This window comes from Monodelphis domestica, chromosome 7 (genome assembly GCF_027887165.1).
Source record: "Monodelphis domestica isolate mMonDom1 chromosome 7, mMonDom1.pri, whole genome shotgun sequence".
NCBI classification, from domain to species: domain Eukaryota; kingdom Metazoa; phylum Chordata; class Mammalia; order Didelphimorphia; family Didelphidae; genus Monodelphis; species Monodelphis domestica.
The window spans coordinates 289,111,929-289,129,468 of record NC_077233.1 but is presented as its reverse complement, the minus strand read 5'-3'; the positions used below and the strand labels follow the sequence as shown (position 1 = coordinate 289,129,468).

Genomic DNA, 17,540 nt, shown 5'->3' with positions numbered 1-17,540 from the left:
CCATTTACCAATTTATGGGAAACCCTTTCATCCACTTATATACCTATATGCCATGAATTGTTCATTCATTCATTAATGGGAATCCTATATACTGTCACCTCAAAAAGAAGTTATCAACTGTACATCCTTAGAGGTGATTTTTGCCTATAATTATTCCTACCACTAGACTACCTTCCCCCCCTCATTTAACTTCCCTTCTTCACTTTCCTTATTTGACTGTTAAGTGAAATGTATTTTTTGTGGTCAAATGTGTCTCCTTTCTTTTGAGAGTGATACTGAAGTATTAACCATTTTCCCCAACCTCACCCCACTTTATGCATCCTGATTATTTGAAATAATTTTCCCAACTTTCCTTTTCCTTTACCTCACTCCCTACCCAGTGTTTCCTCTTCCCTTCTCTTTCCATTTTTTCTTAATATGATCAAAACATAACCACTCCTAGGATTTGTCTAATTAGATGTCCTCTATATACCCTGAGCATGAGGATGTGTTCAGAGGGAACACAGATATCATTTCTCCGTATTTGAATGTGGACCATTTATCCTTATTTAGTACTTTGTCTTCAGGAATATAATATTCCAAGTTCTCTGCTCCTTTCCACTGGTGGCTGTAATTCTTATTGTGGCTCCTTCGTAATTCAGTTCTTTCTTTCTAGATGCTTATAGCTTTCTGGTTGCTTTTCTTTGACCTGGAAGTTCTAGATTTTGGCTATCATGTTCCTAAGAATTTCAGAAGAAAACATTGAAAGATAGAATAGAGTTCTTTCTCTTTCCACTTTGCTCTCCTTCTAAGAGATCTGATTTTAAGATTTTTTGACATGTTGTCTACATTCTCTTTTTTGGGGGTGTGGGGGTGGTGGTCATGTTTTGATAGACAAGTGATTCTTAAATAGCCTCCTTGACGGGTTTTCGAGGTCAGCTGTTTAAATAAGCTACCTTACATTATCTTCTATTCTGCCTCCTTCCCCCAGCATTTTAACTGTTCTATTTTTCTTGTTGCCTCTTGTAGTCATTAGCTCCTATTTTGTCTGTCCTATTTTTTAGGAATACCTGGGGTCTAAATCATATCATTGCTGCTCCTGGCTTCTGAACTTATTGCTTTCTCCACACAGTTCAGAGCCTCCCTTATTCAGGTAATGCCACTCCACAATGCAGGTCTCCTTCTTAGTACACCCTGGATCTGTGAACCAGAAGTGGGTAGCAGGCAATTCAGCTGCCAATTTATACCTGTCTAACTCAGTGACCTGGTTATAGGTCTGGTAGTGCCCAGCATCGGTTGGGTCCTCATCTTGCTCAGGTGCACAGCTTCTACCTAGACGTAACATGCTCCTGATCCACAAGATCTGTAAACCTCCCCGTCTGTCTTCCTCTACTGAGCTGGACTGGACAAATGACTCATTGTGACTTTTTCTTAATCTCTCCATCAGGATTCAGTTTGGTGCTTTTTCTAGATCTGTTTGGAAAAGTCTGTGGAGGGGAGATCACCACTTTCCTACTACTCTGCAATCTTGGTTCTAGCTCTTTTTTATTTCATTCTACATAACACTAAGCAGTCCTGTTTTTCCACAATATATCTCAAACAAACCCAACATGAAGATGACTCTTGCAAAGCAAATTATAGTATTTCTATACCTCCATCTACTGAAATTCCACATTTCAAGGTCCAGCTCAAATGGTTTATCTACCAATGAATGCTTTCTTGATTAACCCAAAGCGAAGTAATATTCCCTTCTTCTGTAAGGCTTTCACAGCACTTTCACTTTTCATCATCTCTTTGTTGATAGTATTTCTGCTTTCCAGTCCTCTTCCCCAAAGGCAGTCAAAGCAATCTTTCTAATGCACGTTTGACTGCATTAAAGTGAAAATCATCAAAATAATCTGGTACTGGTTAAGAAATGAAAGGGTGGATCAATGGAATAGACTGGGGTAAATGATCTAAGCAATCAAGCATTTGATAAATCCAAAGATCCCAATTTTGGGGATAAGAATGCACTATCTGACAAAAACTACTGGGAAAATTGGAAAACCTTATGGCAAAAATTAGGTTTAGATAAATATCTCACATTCCATACCAAGATATGGTCAAAATGGATGTAATGAATTAAACACATGCATGTTTGATCATCATATCACTCTTGCTTAAACTCTCTTTCATAAACTATCAAATAAAATATAACTTGGCCTAACAGTGAAAGCTCTCCAGAATCTAGCTCTAACCTACATTTCTAGCCATATTTCATGTTATTTCCTTGTATGAGGTTTACAATCCAACCAAATTGAATTTAGTAAACGTTTCCCTCTCTTGTCTCTCTCTTTCTATATGTTCCTCCATGCTACCAACATCTCCACCTACTTATACTCTGCACATTTGTCCAAGCTCAGATGTCCTTCATGAAGTTTTCAATGACTTGGCCATCAAACTTACACATTCCTCTTCATATCTTGTGCCACTATGATTCATTCATTTAAGGGAGGAAAAAAAATTTAGATGAGATCTTTGTCCTTATAAAATTTATCATTTAGTAAAAGAATGAAAGAATTTAGAACTAAAGAACTTAGAAAGAACAAAGGAAGAGAGTTATTGACTAGAAGGATCAGAAAGAAAAAGGTGGTATTTGAGTTTAACTTTTCTTCTGCATTTAAACTATAACCTGTGGGGGGAAATTAGGTGGCTCAGTAGATTGAGAGCCAGATCTAAGATGGGAAGTCTTGGGTCCAAATCTGCTTCAGACTCTTCCTAGCTGTGTGACCCTGGGCAAGTCACTTACCCCCCATTGCCTACCTAGCCCATACCACTCTTCTGCCTTAGAACCAATATTGGTTCTAAGACAAAAGGTAAGAGTTTAACAGTAATAATAATAAACTGTAACTTATATTAAAATTATTTGTGCACATCTAAGCCCCTTATTGGTTTATACATTTCTCAGAGAAGTGACAATGATGATTTTGAATAGGCATCAATAATAATAACTACCTAACATGTAATAGAGATGCTTATGTTTATTGACTTTATAATCCTTCCTATTCAACAGAAAAGCATTCAAAAAGGGGAAGCCAAAAGTTCTTCTCATCATCATTTTCTACCTCCCAACACTTAAAAAATTATAAATATAGCTGCTCAAATATCAGAGCAGACAAAGGTTACCTGGAAGTAGCAAATGTTGTTAAGAGATTCTTATCTTCCATTGCCATAGAACCTAATTGAACCTTTGCTGACAGATATGAGTTTCTTTTAGAAACAATTGGTAGTAGTCGTCTCTTGGTAACCGAGGATGACGATTGTCTTTGTGCGTTTTCATCTATGGTGTATAGATGAGTGTGCACCAAGACACTTGTGCGTGAAGGAGATTTAAGTGGAAAAGTCGGTGCACAGAGACAGTCCCACCCTCTCGGCGCTGGAAGCCTGGGTCCAGTGGCACAAAAGTTGTTACACCTGGAGACTTCCTCAGCTGCACTGGATGGGATGTATGGGGTGTTCAGGGAGGGGTAGTATCTCTGGTATGGAGGGCTTGTCGTGCCCTCCTAGGGCAGCTCTCCAGCCTCTGACCCCCACCTGACCCCCAGCTCTCACTTGTGGCTCCCAGTAGCTGCTAGCATGCAGCAGCAACCACACCCCGGGCAACGGCTTTGATAGGCTGGCTAAACCTTGTGAGGGTAGCCATTGGGTCGTTGTGGACCCCTGGTGAACTAAGGCTTTGTTCACCAGCATGTGAAGACTGCTTCGGTGGAACAGGCGGAAGAAACCAACAAGAAGGTTCAACGGCTGAGAGGGCGACGCAGCAAAGCACTGTGGAGTGCTCAGGGCGTGTTGGAGCACAAAGGACAACACAGCTGAGGAAGTCTCTAGAAACAATTACCAGTTCATTAACATAGACATTTTGAAAGGTGAGTCAAAACACCTTTCTTGGAATTTTTAAGCTAGCCATGAAATAATCTTCGCAGCCAAATGCAGCTCTCTTCCAGCTTAGAGGAATTAATTAAGTGGCAGTTGCATTTTTAGAAGCACCCTATTCAGCGTTGTGCTGTCTGTTTGAAAATCAAAGGTGATTTCTGACTTGTTCAGCCAGCTTGAGGCCAAGAACTATTTTATTTTTGTCTTTGTATACCTATGCCCTAGCACAGCTAGCAGGTCCCCATTAAATGCTTGTTAAATTTAATTTCATTTCTGCTTATTTGGAAATTTGTTATATATTCTTATTCTAATCATATCCATAAGTTTTATAAAGATGTAAAGTAAAGAAGTGAGAGAACCTTGATCTAAGAGATCTTGAAGTCAGATGACTCAGTGGATAGAGAGCCAGACCTAGAGACAGTCTTGGGTTCAAATCAGGCCTCAAACAATTCTTAGTTGTATGATCCTGGGCAAGTCACTTAACCCTCATTGTTTACCCCTTACAGCTCTTCTGCTTTAGAATCAATACACACTAAGGGTTTAAAAAAATTGCAAAAGTATAGAATGTATATTGTAGCGAGGGAAATTACAAAGTGCAAAGAAGTGCAAAGAATTGATTGACAGTCCTCAAGCCTCAGAATTCTGCAAGAGCTGGCTGGGTGAGAGTTCCAAGCTGTTGAAGGGACAGGTTTCCAACTGTCTGTCTGGAGCAGGTGGTCAAACCTGAAGGGTGTGGGTCTGTGGACTGTCCCTGGACAACCTCATCTTATAAGCTGTCTCCCTCAAATTAAAATCAAAAGGATTGAGAAGAAGATCCCCATACATTCTGGTGAACAGAGTTATTTTGGAGGAGCCTTCTCTCTCTCTTTGCTGGAACATCTGAGGACTCAACAGCTAGATTCCTGCTACCTGACCCACCACGGACTCTGTGTGTGAGATTCTGAGTTCCCTGTTGGACTTATCCTTAGAAATCTTTAGTTGAGTTCGTTAGACCCAAGGCTAAGCTTAGGAAATTAACTATAGTGGGTTAAATATCTTGGGCAAATAGTCAGATGCAAACCCTTTTCTGCTTTCCTTCCCCATCATCCCTTTCTTTGTTAATAAATTCAATTATTTAAGTTTTTCCCTTTTGTATAAACCTTTTCCCCTTCTTATATTCCCCATAACAATATTGACCAAGAAAAAATTCAAGTTAGCTATTCATAATTTATAAACATTTGCCTCATTATTTTGAGTTTCTTCATTATCCCTGAAAAACCTTACAACAATGTTCCTCAAACTGGAGTGCCTAGACTAAACAATGGTCTATATGTGGTGATACAGTACACAGTGAGATCATTATGGCTTATTCTGGATACTCCTATTAACGCAACCATAAATTATATTAGCTTTTGGGGACAACATTGCTAAACTTCTAACTCAATGTGCTTGAAGTTACCTAAAATGCCTAAATCCAAAGCATTTTTAGCCTGTATTTCTGCATTTAAGTTTTTTAGTTCAAAATTTAAGACTTATATATGTTAAATTTCACATTACATTCAGTTCATTGTTCCAGCCAGTCAATAACATTTGGATCTTGAATCTGTTACTCCAACTGTTAGTTGTCCTAATCAACTTTGTATCATCTACAAATTTGATGAAAATGCCTTCAAAGTTGTAAATAATAGACTCAAATACAGGATTACAATCCCCACAAGCCTTTGCTCCACTTCCCCAAAATGCTTTGTAATCTCACGGGAATTCTGAGGTGGGCAGAGATCGAGGAAGGATTTAAGCTGGTGGCAAAGGGTTTTGGCACTCTCTTGGCTCTTGAACTTCCGCTTTGGGGCAGGCGTGGTTTTTTTTCATTATGTAGGTGAGGTTGTGTCTAGGCCTCTCTATGGCCTGGACACATGTCTCTTATCCTGTATTTTCTTTAATCCTTAATCTTCAATAAACCTCTAAAAAATATAATACTCCTTGCAGAGAGAAACTAATTTCTACCTGCCTCAGTCTATCTAGTCTCCCCATATTCCCAAATTTTAATCTTTACAAAGTCTCTACCCAAGACATTCTTTGAGTATACTTAATTCACATTTTCCTACTCTATCCTGAAAACCTATCATGATAGACTCTGCTAAAAGTTTCAGTGAAATCTTGGTAACATTATCTGTTTATAACATTGCAAAAAAATATAAACATGGTTAGGTAGGAATTATTATCAGTGAACATATATTGGATCCTAGTTATCATTGGCTAAATTACTAAGAAATTAACTAAACAATCCATTTTAAAATCTTGTCAAGGATTAACATCAAGTTTTATAGTTTGAAGAATCCACCTCTTCCTTTTTGCAAATTTGAACCCTGCTCTACAAAATAACTGAAAGGTCATCAAATACAATTTAGTAATTCCATTTGAAGTTCTTCAATACCTCCAATGACCTAGATTCCTTTAAAATGGATGAGTGGTCTCTTACTCCTCTTTATCTCCTCTATATGGCCTCCAAATTTAATCTTTTATTTTCCAAATAAACAGATCGATTCACTTTGATCAAACAAATACTTGCCAACAAACACCCAAACACTCTGACCCACATACTCAAAGTACATTCTCCAAAAGTTAGTTTACTGCTAGCAAAAAGGGAGAGATGTATTCTTTAACCTTGATAGTTTGATACCAATACCATAGTATGTACATGTCAACTTAAACCTCAATCACTTTATCCTTTTGGGCTTTTATATCTTGACCAAAAAGGAAGAAACAAAAAAATTTTTCAAAAGTTTTGTTCTCTGCATACTTTCTGTTGAGTACATGAAATTACTGTAAAAGGTCTAAAATATATTTTTCCTCCACAAACATATACTAGATTATATATTTAAAAAGTTTTTCCTCAGGCTGAAAAATGCTATCTACCTCCAGACAAAGAGAACTGATAAACTCTGAGTACAAAATGAAGCAAACTCTTTACTTTCTTGATTTTTCTTGTGTTTTTACATTATGGCTAATATGGAAAGATGTTTTTACATAACTTACATGTATAATCAATAACATATTTCTTGTCTTCTCAAGGGGTGTTGAAGGGGAGGGAGGAAGGGAGAGAAAATGAAACTCAAACTTCTAAAAAATGTTTTAAATGTAAAATTGGGAAATATTTAAAGAAATAAAAATATTTTTAAAAGGTTATATAAAAATATTGGTAACTACACTATACAATTTTCTCTACTAATCAGGCTTACAACAGCTTTTCTCCTTATCTTGGTCTGAACATTTTTTTAAAAGTTCATTATATAAGCCATAACTCTTTTCACAAGGCTCAGTTTGTGCTGGGTTTTAGTTTTCCTGATACTATTTTTGAAGGCCTGTGACTACTCTTCTTGGTTACATACCTCTCCTTCTCTGTTTGAACATACTCTTAAAATCAGAGCTCAGAAGACCTATTACAGTTTTTTTCAGATGGCATTTCCATGTGGTTGTGTCAGATTTATGTTTTTGAGAGTTTCTTAATCCTTAAGATGTCTTCCTTTTCAGAGTTTTGGGAGGGGATTTTGACTAAGATGGCTGCTTAAATGAAGGCAGGCAGCCCAACTCTCACCCCACATTACTTATACTCTATCAAAAACCTAAAATTAGCACCAATGATCAAGAAATCCAAAACTTTTAACCCAAAACTGCACAAAAAGTTAACCAGAAGCTAATAGGACAATATGAAAGGCAGCCAAACAGAAAAGTCAGCTGCCCTTTTCAGGAAAACAAACTTAGGAGTATCCTCAGGGGCAAGATAGGTAGCTCAGTGGATTGAGAGCAAGGCCTTGGGTTCAATTCTAGCCTCAGACACTTCCTAGCTTGTGATGCTGGGCAAGTCACTTAATCCTCATTGCCTAGCCCTTACCACTCTTCTACCTTGGAACCAATTCTAAGGCAGAAAGTAAGGATTAAAAAACAAAACAAAACAAGTATCCCATCATGTCCAAAAACAGCCTGCAAAGTTTCCTATTCTGACACAGCAGTACTAATGATCCCCCCCAAGAAAGCTCCAGGATGGAGTCATCAGAAGCAGTAGTAATCAGCCAGGTGCCTCAATATTCACAGCCAGGGCCCAAGAAGTCAACTTCAGACCCTGTCTGTCTGTCTGTCTGTCTATCCGTCTCTCTGTCCGTCCATCCATCCATCCATCCATCCATCCATCCATCCATCCATCCATCTATCTATCACTCAGTCCTGGGACTAGAGTAGCCTCTCATTAGGCTTCTTGTGGTTCCTCAAATAAATCATTCAATCTCTCAACTCAAAGGCGTTGTCTGGAATTCTCTTATCATGCTGGCTTGCTTCAAGTTCCAGCTAAAATATTACCTTTTGCTTGTTAACTTGACAGAAAATTCAGTGCTTTGAACCTTAAAGATCCAGAAACAGTTAACCCTGGAAATGGAAATCAAGAGAGAAACCCTGGTGGCCCTGATAAAAACCAAACAGGATTGATCATCCCACCCAAAAAAGTCAAGCAGGAGGTAGATAGAGCCTGGCCCTAGGACAAAGTCCCAATTCAGGAATTAAGAATGGAAAGATAAGAAGAAGAAGATACAGAGTACCTCACAGAATTATAATAGATTCAGAGATACCCAGAAATACAAATGAGAAGAAAAACTCTGTAACAACCTCAAAAAAAAAAGAAATATTTTTTAACATGCTCAGAGGAAGGTTGGGGGGAGTGGAAGCAGACAAGCATAATTTTTAAATATTTAATATGAAGATTTAAAAAAGAAAACATTAAATAATGAAGATTTGTGGTTTCATATAATTCTCTTTTTGTGTTCCACTTTGTATATGGAAATGCTCTTTTGGGAGATGTTTGTTAAGCTCATAATTTGATTTTTTTTTTTTAAAGAAAGTGAGGAAGGCCTAGTATTTTGGGGATCTCATGGGAGAACACAGACAGGTATCACGCATGATAAGCAAGTACAAATGGTTTGTAGTATCAGTGTTTGGAGGGAATTTCCAAATTGATGAGATCATATTGTCATTTGAGTAAAAGTGGTGAATACAAAAAATGCAGAGAAACATGAAAAGAACTGTATGATCTGATTCAGAGTGAAATGAGAACTGAAGGAATATATACAACTATAACAACTAACCTAAAACACCAATAAAAACAAACCGAGGGCAGCGAGGTGGCACAGTGCATAGAATACTAGACCTAGAATCAGGGAGGCCTGAGTTTAAGACCAGCTTCAGACTTACTAGCTGTTGTGGCCAGGGGCAAGTCTGTTTGCCTCAGTTTCCTCATCTATAAAATGAGCTGGAGAAGAAAATGGGAAGCTACTCCAGTATCTTTGCCAAGAAACTTCCAAGACTGAAACAACTATCAACAACAAAAGAAAACCAAATTGAGTAAATGAAAAATCAATGATAGATCTGGAAAACAACCAAAAATGTAAAAATAGCTCCCAACTGACAGCAGATAGACAGGACTACTTCTTGTGTATAATTGACAGATGTAGTCACTGTATGAGGTATTTTGGCTCTGATCATTTCACTCTGCATTATATTCACATATCAATTTGTCCTCTTAACTGCTCCACAACTCGCCTGGTCCTTGCCTCTTTTTTGGTTGTGTTTAATATATTTCTTCACTAAGCTCTTTGTGTATAAATCTGTATGCATTCAACCATTTGTTGGATTTGCATGCTCTTTAGTTAATTCAAATTAAACAGAAGCTACTGTTAATGCATTTTAGTTAATAATGGGGAAATATTCAAAACAAGTAACACAAAGTAAAAAAACAACCTAATAATAACAATGACATGTATGTGTATTTATATTACCATAGTATTTATATGTAAAATGGGAGTAATCATAGCACTTAGTTCCCTGGGTGGTTGTGAGGAACAAATGAGATAATGTTTGTAAAGCAACATGATTGTAATTTATAATTATAACATAATGCTGAGCACATAGTAGGGGCTATTATATCAAAGCTAGATTTTCATTACTACTTTTTTTTGCTGTTGTTTTATCCAATCAGCTGCCAAATTTAGCTATATAATCTGTATAACATTTCTCCCATCCCTTTAATCACAAAACCACTGCCTTAGTTATGGCCCTGATCACTAGATGAACTGGAGTTTGCAAAAGCCTTCCAGCCTCAAACTGATTTTCCTAAAGTACAAATAAGACCAATGTTATTTCCCTATTCAATAAACTCTCAAAGATCCCTATTGCCTCTATTATTGTCTCCTAAAAATATAATTCCTCTTCTATGTTTTTAAAGCCTTTTACTCTTTTACTTTTGCTCTCCCCAAAGCTACCTTTTCAATTTCATTACACTCCTTCCAGATCTCAATGGTTTAGCCAAATAAATAAGCCTTCTTACTCTTCTTCAGGTGATACACATCATTTCACATCTCCATAACTTTCCACTGTCTTTCCTCATTTGTGAAATAAACTCTCACCTCACTTCTGCCTATTAGAATTCCTTTACATAAAAACTGTATTCAAGTGCCACCTCTTATAAAACAAAATCTTTATCTCCTCTTTGAAGTTTTCTGCCCACATCAAATTTACCTTGGTATTTGTATACATCTATGTACACATTGGCTAGTTGTCTCCAAGACCAAGTAAACTCCTGAAAGGCAGAGGCTGTTCCAGTTTTGTCTTTATTTCCCCAGCAATACAGTGCCTAGCACACAGAAGGCACCTAATTAAATTCATATTGACTGATTTTGGTAAGTCAACCAAATAAAGAATTCTAAGAGCCAGAGGTAAGATGAGAGGATAGAAGCAATGTTTATTCACAAGTTTCACATAGCTTGCATGTGTTCAGAATTGGTTACAAATAACCAAATTTCTACACAAAATCTCTTGAAAAAGACTAAACATATTTTCAAAGTGTTATACTGAAATTCAGAAATTTATATAAACACTAGTTTTCATTGTTACTCATTCCTGTCCAATTCTTCATGAAAAAAACACTGGAATGGTTTGCCATTTCCTTTTCCAATGGATTAATGGAAACAGTGTGACTTGTCCAGGGCCACAAGGCTATGATATATGTTGGAAGTAGAATTTGAACTCAGGTCTTCCAGACTACAGACTCAGCATTCTGTCCCTTGAGCCACTAGCTGTCTCTAGTGTAAACACTATATTTACATTGTTTCTTTTATTCAACTACAACACACACACCTTGCTAAACAAAATATTTAGTGAATGGACTTTGAGGCCCAGGATCTTCTGTTTAATTTGTATAAATCAGAAGGCACTTTCTTTCCAAAAATTGTATGTAGGTTTTATGTCATAGCAAGTAATAAGAGGTAATTAACTTCAAGTAAACACCATAAAAATATTTACGAAAAAATTCTTTGCTGGAAAATCCCTAAAATTTAGACAAAGGAAAAAATTCATTAAAAAACTACAAGACATATAATGTTCTTGTAATTTCTGTTGTTGTTCTAGCTTTGGATTTCCCTTTCTTTGTAACTTAAGTCTCAGTAAACTCCGTAGGGTTTTAAGAAGTAACAGGTTCAGGATGTCAGTCCTTCCACCAATGTAAATCCATTACTGCCCCACAACTTAATAGTTATCCAAGGCACTGAGAAGGTCAGGGGACTTGCCCATAGTCTCAAAGACAATATGCTTCAAAGGAAGGAGTTGAACCCATACACCATTCGTACTTATCCCACATGTCAAGTGAGGGAAGTCAAATGACATCTAGATATATTGGCCTCTACAATTAAGTACATTCAGGGTGTTTCCTTTAACAAAAACAGGAACATACAGTTTGACAAGACAGCTGATAATGCAAAACAGAGGAAAAAGTCGTCGTCGTCCCGTCCCCTCCCCCTCCCCCCGCCCCCCCAGTGTTAACTTTAATGCAAAACAGGAGATGAAGGGATGGTTGGGGACTCGGTCCCTTCCAATTCTACAATTAGTAAAGGCTGTAGCACTTAAGGAACACATTTAAAACGCAAATTGTGCTAGTCCCTAACTCAGAAAGACGAGAAGATGAAGAAAACAAGGCGAGGACACTGGTTTACCTTAGAGACAACCCTTCCCGGAGATAACTCCCTTAGGGGAAACCAGTAATCCACTAAGGATTTTTACTGAAAAACAGAAGTGCATTCCAGGCTCGGAGTTGGACCTCGTCCACTCCACATCCTCCCATGCCATTTCCCTTCATTCCTTTCCCCTCTCTGGGCTCCAGATCACCACACCCCCTCATCCGGACCAAAGAGGAAACCTTTCCTCGGGGAGAGCCTGGAGCCTTGAAGGTCGCTCCCCTCACCTCCCGAGATCAGCTGGGGCTCAAAGGAAGAGGGCGCGCACACACACCCTGGGGGGTCAGGCCCGAGGGGCGCGCGAGAGAGCCGGGATCTACTAGGTCCCGGGCCCGGGAAGAAGACGCCTTCCCGTCAGCATTGGAGCAGAAAGTAGAGGGGTTCGGCCGCCGCGCCCCCCACCCCTACAGGATCCCGAGGACCCGAGACCGAGGGAAGGGGCTTGACAGGTGGAGTCAGCGGGGGCTCCGCCATGGGGTGGGGGAGGTCCAGAGACAACCAAGGATGAAGGGAAGAGGAGAGAGAGCCCCGGGCCTAAGCACCACCGGCGGGCAGGTCTCACCTCTAGGGTGGAGACAGTGCTGGTGAACAGGTCCTCCCCATCCTCCAGTTCTTCAAAGTCCGCTTGCTTTCCGTCCCCCAGCGGAGGAGGCTCTCTCTCGGCCGCCATCTTCGTCCATCCAACTGCGCGAACTCAGCCTCGCAGCCCTGTCACGTGAGCACACCTCGCCAGCGTTTCAGCTACGGCCCCCGGCCCCTCCCCACCATCCTCGTGACTACGCTCTCCCTCGCTTCTCTCTCCGCCTCCCCGGGCCTGCGCCTGCGTGCCGGGACTCCGCTACACCCCCTTCCTTGGCCCCGCCCTCTCTTCCCTGCTCTGACTGGAGTCGCGGTGAGACTTAGGTGTGGATGATATTCATGGATGAGTGGATCTAGAATTCGTAGCAGAATCCTGAATATCAAAGTTCATCTTTTCTACTGTAGTAAAAGTTTGGGGGTTTATTTGGAGTACAGAGAAAGCTTTGAAAGAAACGAAGAAGCCTCATTGTTTAGGAAGTAAAGCATTGCATTTGACGGAAATGGAATGCCTTGGGAGAGAGTACCGTGGAAGCCAGTTTGGCTTGGAAATGAGGGTGTACGAAGGAGAATAATGGGAAATGAAGATGGACACGGGACCAAACCGAAGCCCGTTCAATAGGTAGCCAAGGAGTTTGAATTTTATTCTAAAGGCCGTAGGAAGCCACGGAGAATTCTCTAGATAAGGACATGATCAAAGCTGTGTTCTCTACAGCCCCAAGCAATTGCCCTAAATCTAAATTCCCTTTCCCAGCAGAACTTGAAAAAGCTGTCTTCATTCATTACTTTCACTTCATCACCCGTAATTCTCTTCTAAGCCCTCTACACTGACGCTGGAACTCATTAGGCAACTGGTGACCCTTTCATCCTTCTAGACCTCTACTACCATCTGATATTATTAACTATTCTCTCCTATAGAAACTATTGTCTGGTTTCCTGGCTAAGCTTTCTCTCTCTCTTGGCTCTCCTCCTGTTTCCTGACAGCACCTTTTCGATCTCCTTTGCTGGATCATCGCCTACAACACGCATTAACTGTGGGTTGTAACCCAGGGATCTGTCGTTTGGATCTATCCCTTTCTCCAACGCTAGTTCACAGCCTTATTGTTTCTAACCTGAACTACTGAAGTAGCCTTCTAATGGGTTGTCTGTTTCATATCTCTCCCCTCTATTACCTTCACACAGTTGCCAAACTGATTTTTCTGAAAGACAAATTTGCCCACGTCACTCTCCTAACTCAAGTAGCATAGTGGCTATCACAAGGATAAAATATAAACTCCTCCATTTCGTATAAATCTCTTCACATCCTGAACCCAACCTAACTATACAACCTCATCGCAAGTTAATTCCTGACCAACAAAACTTTTACTGCCGAAATGCATTCTATAATACCCTGTGTATATAAAGGTATATTTGCCATTCATCGTTTTGGAACTGCAAATTACAACTTACCTCTGAAAGGAAGAATGATATTGCTTATTAGAAAATATATATGCATAAGTAGTTATACTTGCTTGTTTCTCCAATCTAGACCAACTTTCATATCAATTCAGGCAGTTTAGGCAGAAACCCAACTTTCAATAAGCCCTTATTTATAAATTTCAGAACATCTTTATACCCAGGTTAGGACCTAGGGTGCTGGTGATAGAAGAACTGCTTGGTAGGAGCAGTATTTGTTTTACATAGCCTGGACTGGATCCTCTTTAAAGGAGGAAGAAGGCTGTCCTGGCTTCCTTACTACCTGAGGATATAGATCTAGCCCAGTGATAGCAATCTTTTTAGAGCCTGAGTGCTGGGCCCTGCCCCCTCCCCCACTGAATACCATGCCTTCCCCTCCTCCCAGGAATAGAGTGTTATGCCCAGTCCCCCATCTCACCCCCCAAACCCCACCCTTTACCCCAGGCAGGGGAGGGAGGAAGCACTCCCACTGGGTTGCTGGGTAGAGGGTCTGTGAAGTGAGGAGGGGGAGGGGAACAGCTTTGTCCCAAGTCCCTCTGGCTTTCTAGTAACCAACTCTGGTAGGCAACTGTAAGTGTGCCCATAGAGAGGCCTCTATGTGCTGTTTTTAGCATGTGTGCCAAAGGTTTGCCATCACTGGTCTAGCCTATGAAGAATCATGGTTCCTGAGGCTTGATAAAATTCCCACTGCAAGAGAATCACCATAACTCTCTGATTAGCTAGTACCACTATAACTGATTTGAGGAAGAGAAGAATCTCTGAATCATTGTATATTTATTGATATGTTCTTGAGTAAACTTCTTTGATTTAAATATTTTATGGCCCACAAGTGTTTCATTGCCTTTCAATCCCAAACCTAAACTACTGGATTGACGTGAATTAAGCCTATTCTGGAACATTTGTTTTAGTCAACAGAACTGTATCAGAATGACCATATGGTTGAAGTGGTAGAAGAATGTGGAGGAAGAATGATGTGGGTCATTGGATGGCCAACTACAAGAGTCTAGCATTCTTTGACTGTCATGCTTATGGTACATTTGGGAGCACTCTCAAGGGAATAAGGAAGGACTCACCACTGACTATGTTGAATTAATGAAGTGTGGATGGATTTGGCAAAAAGAGTAAAAGTATCATATGAGCTAATCTTCCCTGACTTTTGTTAGCCCTTTAAGAAAAGCTAGATTTTGTCAGTATAAGGAAAAAGAAAGTAAGTAGCTGGTGAACTTAGTATCTGGAGATTTTGAAACATGAGGCTGATAAGAAGACAAACTATCAAAGGGTGAACAAACATAGTGTTTACTATGTATCAGGCACTATGCTAAGCATTTTACAAATACTGTCTCATTTAAGCATCACAAAATCTTTCAAGTTCAAATACATAGAGAACTGTCAAGTTTATAAGAATATAAATTATTCCTTAATTGACCAATGATCAAAGGCTATTAACAGATGATAATCTTGAAAAAATTAAAACTATTTTTAATCATTTGAAAAAAATGCTCCAAATCACTGTTGATTAGAGAAATACAAATCAAAGCAATTCTGAGGTATCCCTTCATCTTCCATCAGACTGTCTAATATGACAAAAAAGAAAAATGATACTTTTGGGAAAATTGGGTGGAGCTGTGAACTGATATGACCATTCTGGGGAACTATTTATAAACATGTTCAAAGTGCCATAAAACTGTGCATACCCTTTAACTTAGCAACACCACTACTAAGACTATGTCCCAATGAGATCAAAGGTAGGGGAGAAGTGAGCAGAACAAGGAAAACATTGTACACAGTAACAGTAATAATGTACAATGATTAATTGTGAATGACAACTATTACCAGCAATGCCAAGACCCAAGGCAACTCCAAGGGACTCAAGACAGAAAAGGTTTTTCCCAGAAAAAGAACTGATAGAGTTTGAATGCTGTGTGAATCATACCATTCTTGACTTTATTTCTTACATGAATTGTTCTCTAGTGTAAGCAATATGTCTTCTTTTGCAATGTAATGAACATGAAAATATGTTTTGTTCAACCTATATTACCTTTAGTCTTGGAGAATGATAGGAGGGAGGGAGAGAAGTTGAATTACAAAATGTCAGAAAATAATTATTAAAAATGGTATTGACATATAATCAGGGGAAAATGAAAAAAAAATTTAAATCCTGAAAGATAGGTGCTATTATTATTCCTGTTTTATAGTTGAAGAAATTGAGTCAGATAAAGGTGAAGTGATTTGTTCAGGGTGATATAGCTAGTAAGTGTCTGAGGCAGAATTTGAACCTGGACCTTCCCAAGTTCAAGCTCAGCTCTCTAAATCCCCTTTGTCTGACCCAAGGATTAGACTCATCAAAAGTCTGTAACATACTTGATAGTTCTGAGCCATTTAAATCTATGTATCCAGACTTGCAGGATTGCTGAGGTGAATAGCCCCAGGTTGGTAAACAAAGTTCCACTGAGACTTGAGTCATACTAATTCTAGGACCCTGAGGGCCTGGGAGACTATAAGCTGAGTCACACTAAGAAAATCCAGGGTCTAGCCTGCACAGTTAAATTTGGAGGAATTCAATTGATGGAGAAAAATCTAGATAATTCTATAATCTGAAAAAAACTACTGATACAAGTTAGTGCATCAGTAGTAGCAGCATAACACTTGATAGAGCAAGCAACAACGTGAGCCCTAGCAGAGTTGGCAGTGTGGTTCAGGGAGCAAAGAGTCAGCTACATGGAAGGTATCAATAGCAATTATGGTGTAAACCCTAAAAGAATGTCCAGCAAAGCAGGCCTCTACAAAATGTTCAGTGTTGTTGGACCAGCTGTAAGTAATGTTGCTGGTAGGGTTTATAAACAGGTTTTGACTGATAAAGGTATAGGCCATTAAGTTTGTTTTTGCTAAACAAAAGCTTTGCTGTCATGTTCCTGATTGTTGGGATTAGATGTCCCACCTCCCAGAAGTAATGGTCATAATAAACTGGTGCCACCTTAATTCTGAGGAAAGGTTTTCTGATCTAGGGGTTCCTTGAATCTGAGCATCTAGCAAAGTTTACCCAGTAAGAATGGACTGCTTTAAGAAGTGTTTGAAATTATCCCTCTCTGGTTCTTTTTTCCTTCCTTTGTGGAAGACCTAGATCTTAAGAACTCTATTTCTTAGAAGACTCCATGTACCCTGAGAAAATGAATTAGATCCCATCTCAATTTTCATGACTTCTTTCTCTTATGATAGTTCAGATGGAGGATTTAAAGTGGATTTGGGTGGAAATAAGCAGAATTTGGAGGAAGTGCTTTGTTCCTTAACAATACAGAAGTTCTGAATGGTTAACCAGGGAACAAATGAGTGAGTGATGGTAAAAAACAAGTCATAATACCAGTTCAGACTCTGGGAAAGGTTGCATGCACAAGGTTCTTAGCTATATTGTTAGACATGGCCCTGTGATAGAAAATGGTAGCTGAGCCAGAGGAGGCATCATCCAAATTGAATGATATTTCTGATGTAGATTCTGCTTATCCTCACTAGTTTACATTGGGGTCTGCTATTAATTGCACCTAATATCAATCACCCCAACTTTTATGGCCTGTGATCTTTCAAAATGTTACA

General features: G+C 39.2%; 1 protein-coding gene across 1 annotated transcript in view; it reads right to left on the bottom strand.

Annotated features, from left to right (window-relative positions):
• Positions 1–12,726, bottom strand: part of SNX2 (sorting nexin 2) — a 69,484-nt gene extending 56,758 nt beyond the window's left edge. Inside the window, exon 1 of the mRNA XM_001363675.4 lies at positions 12,484–12,726. Within this exon, the coding sequence (XP_001363712.1) occupies positions 12,484–12,591 (108 nt within the window). The 5' untranslated portion in view covers positions 12,592–12,726. The remainder of the gene's footprint in view (positions 1–12,483) is intronic.
• Positions 12,727–17,540: the final 4,814 nt, after the last annotated feature.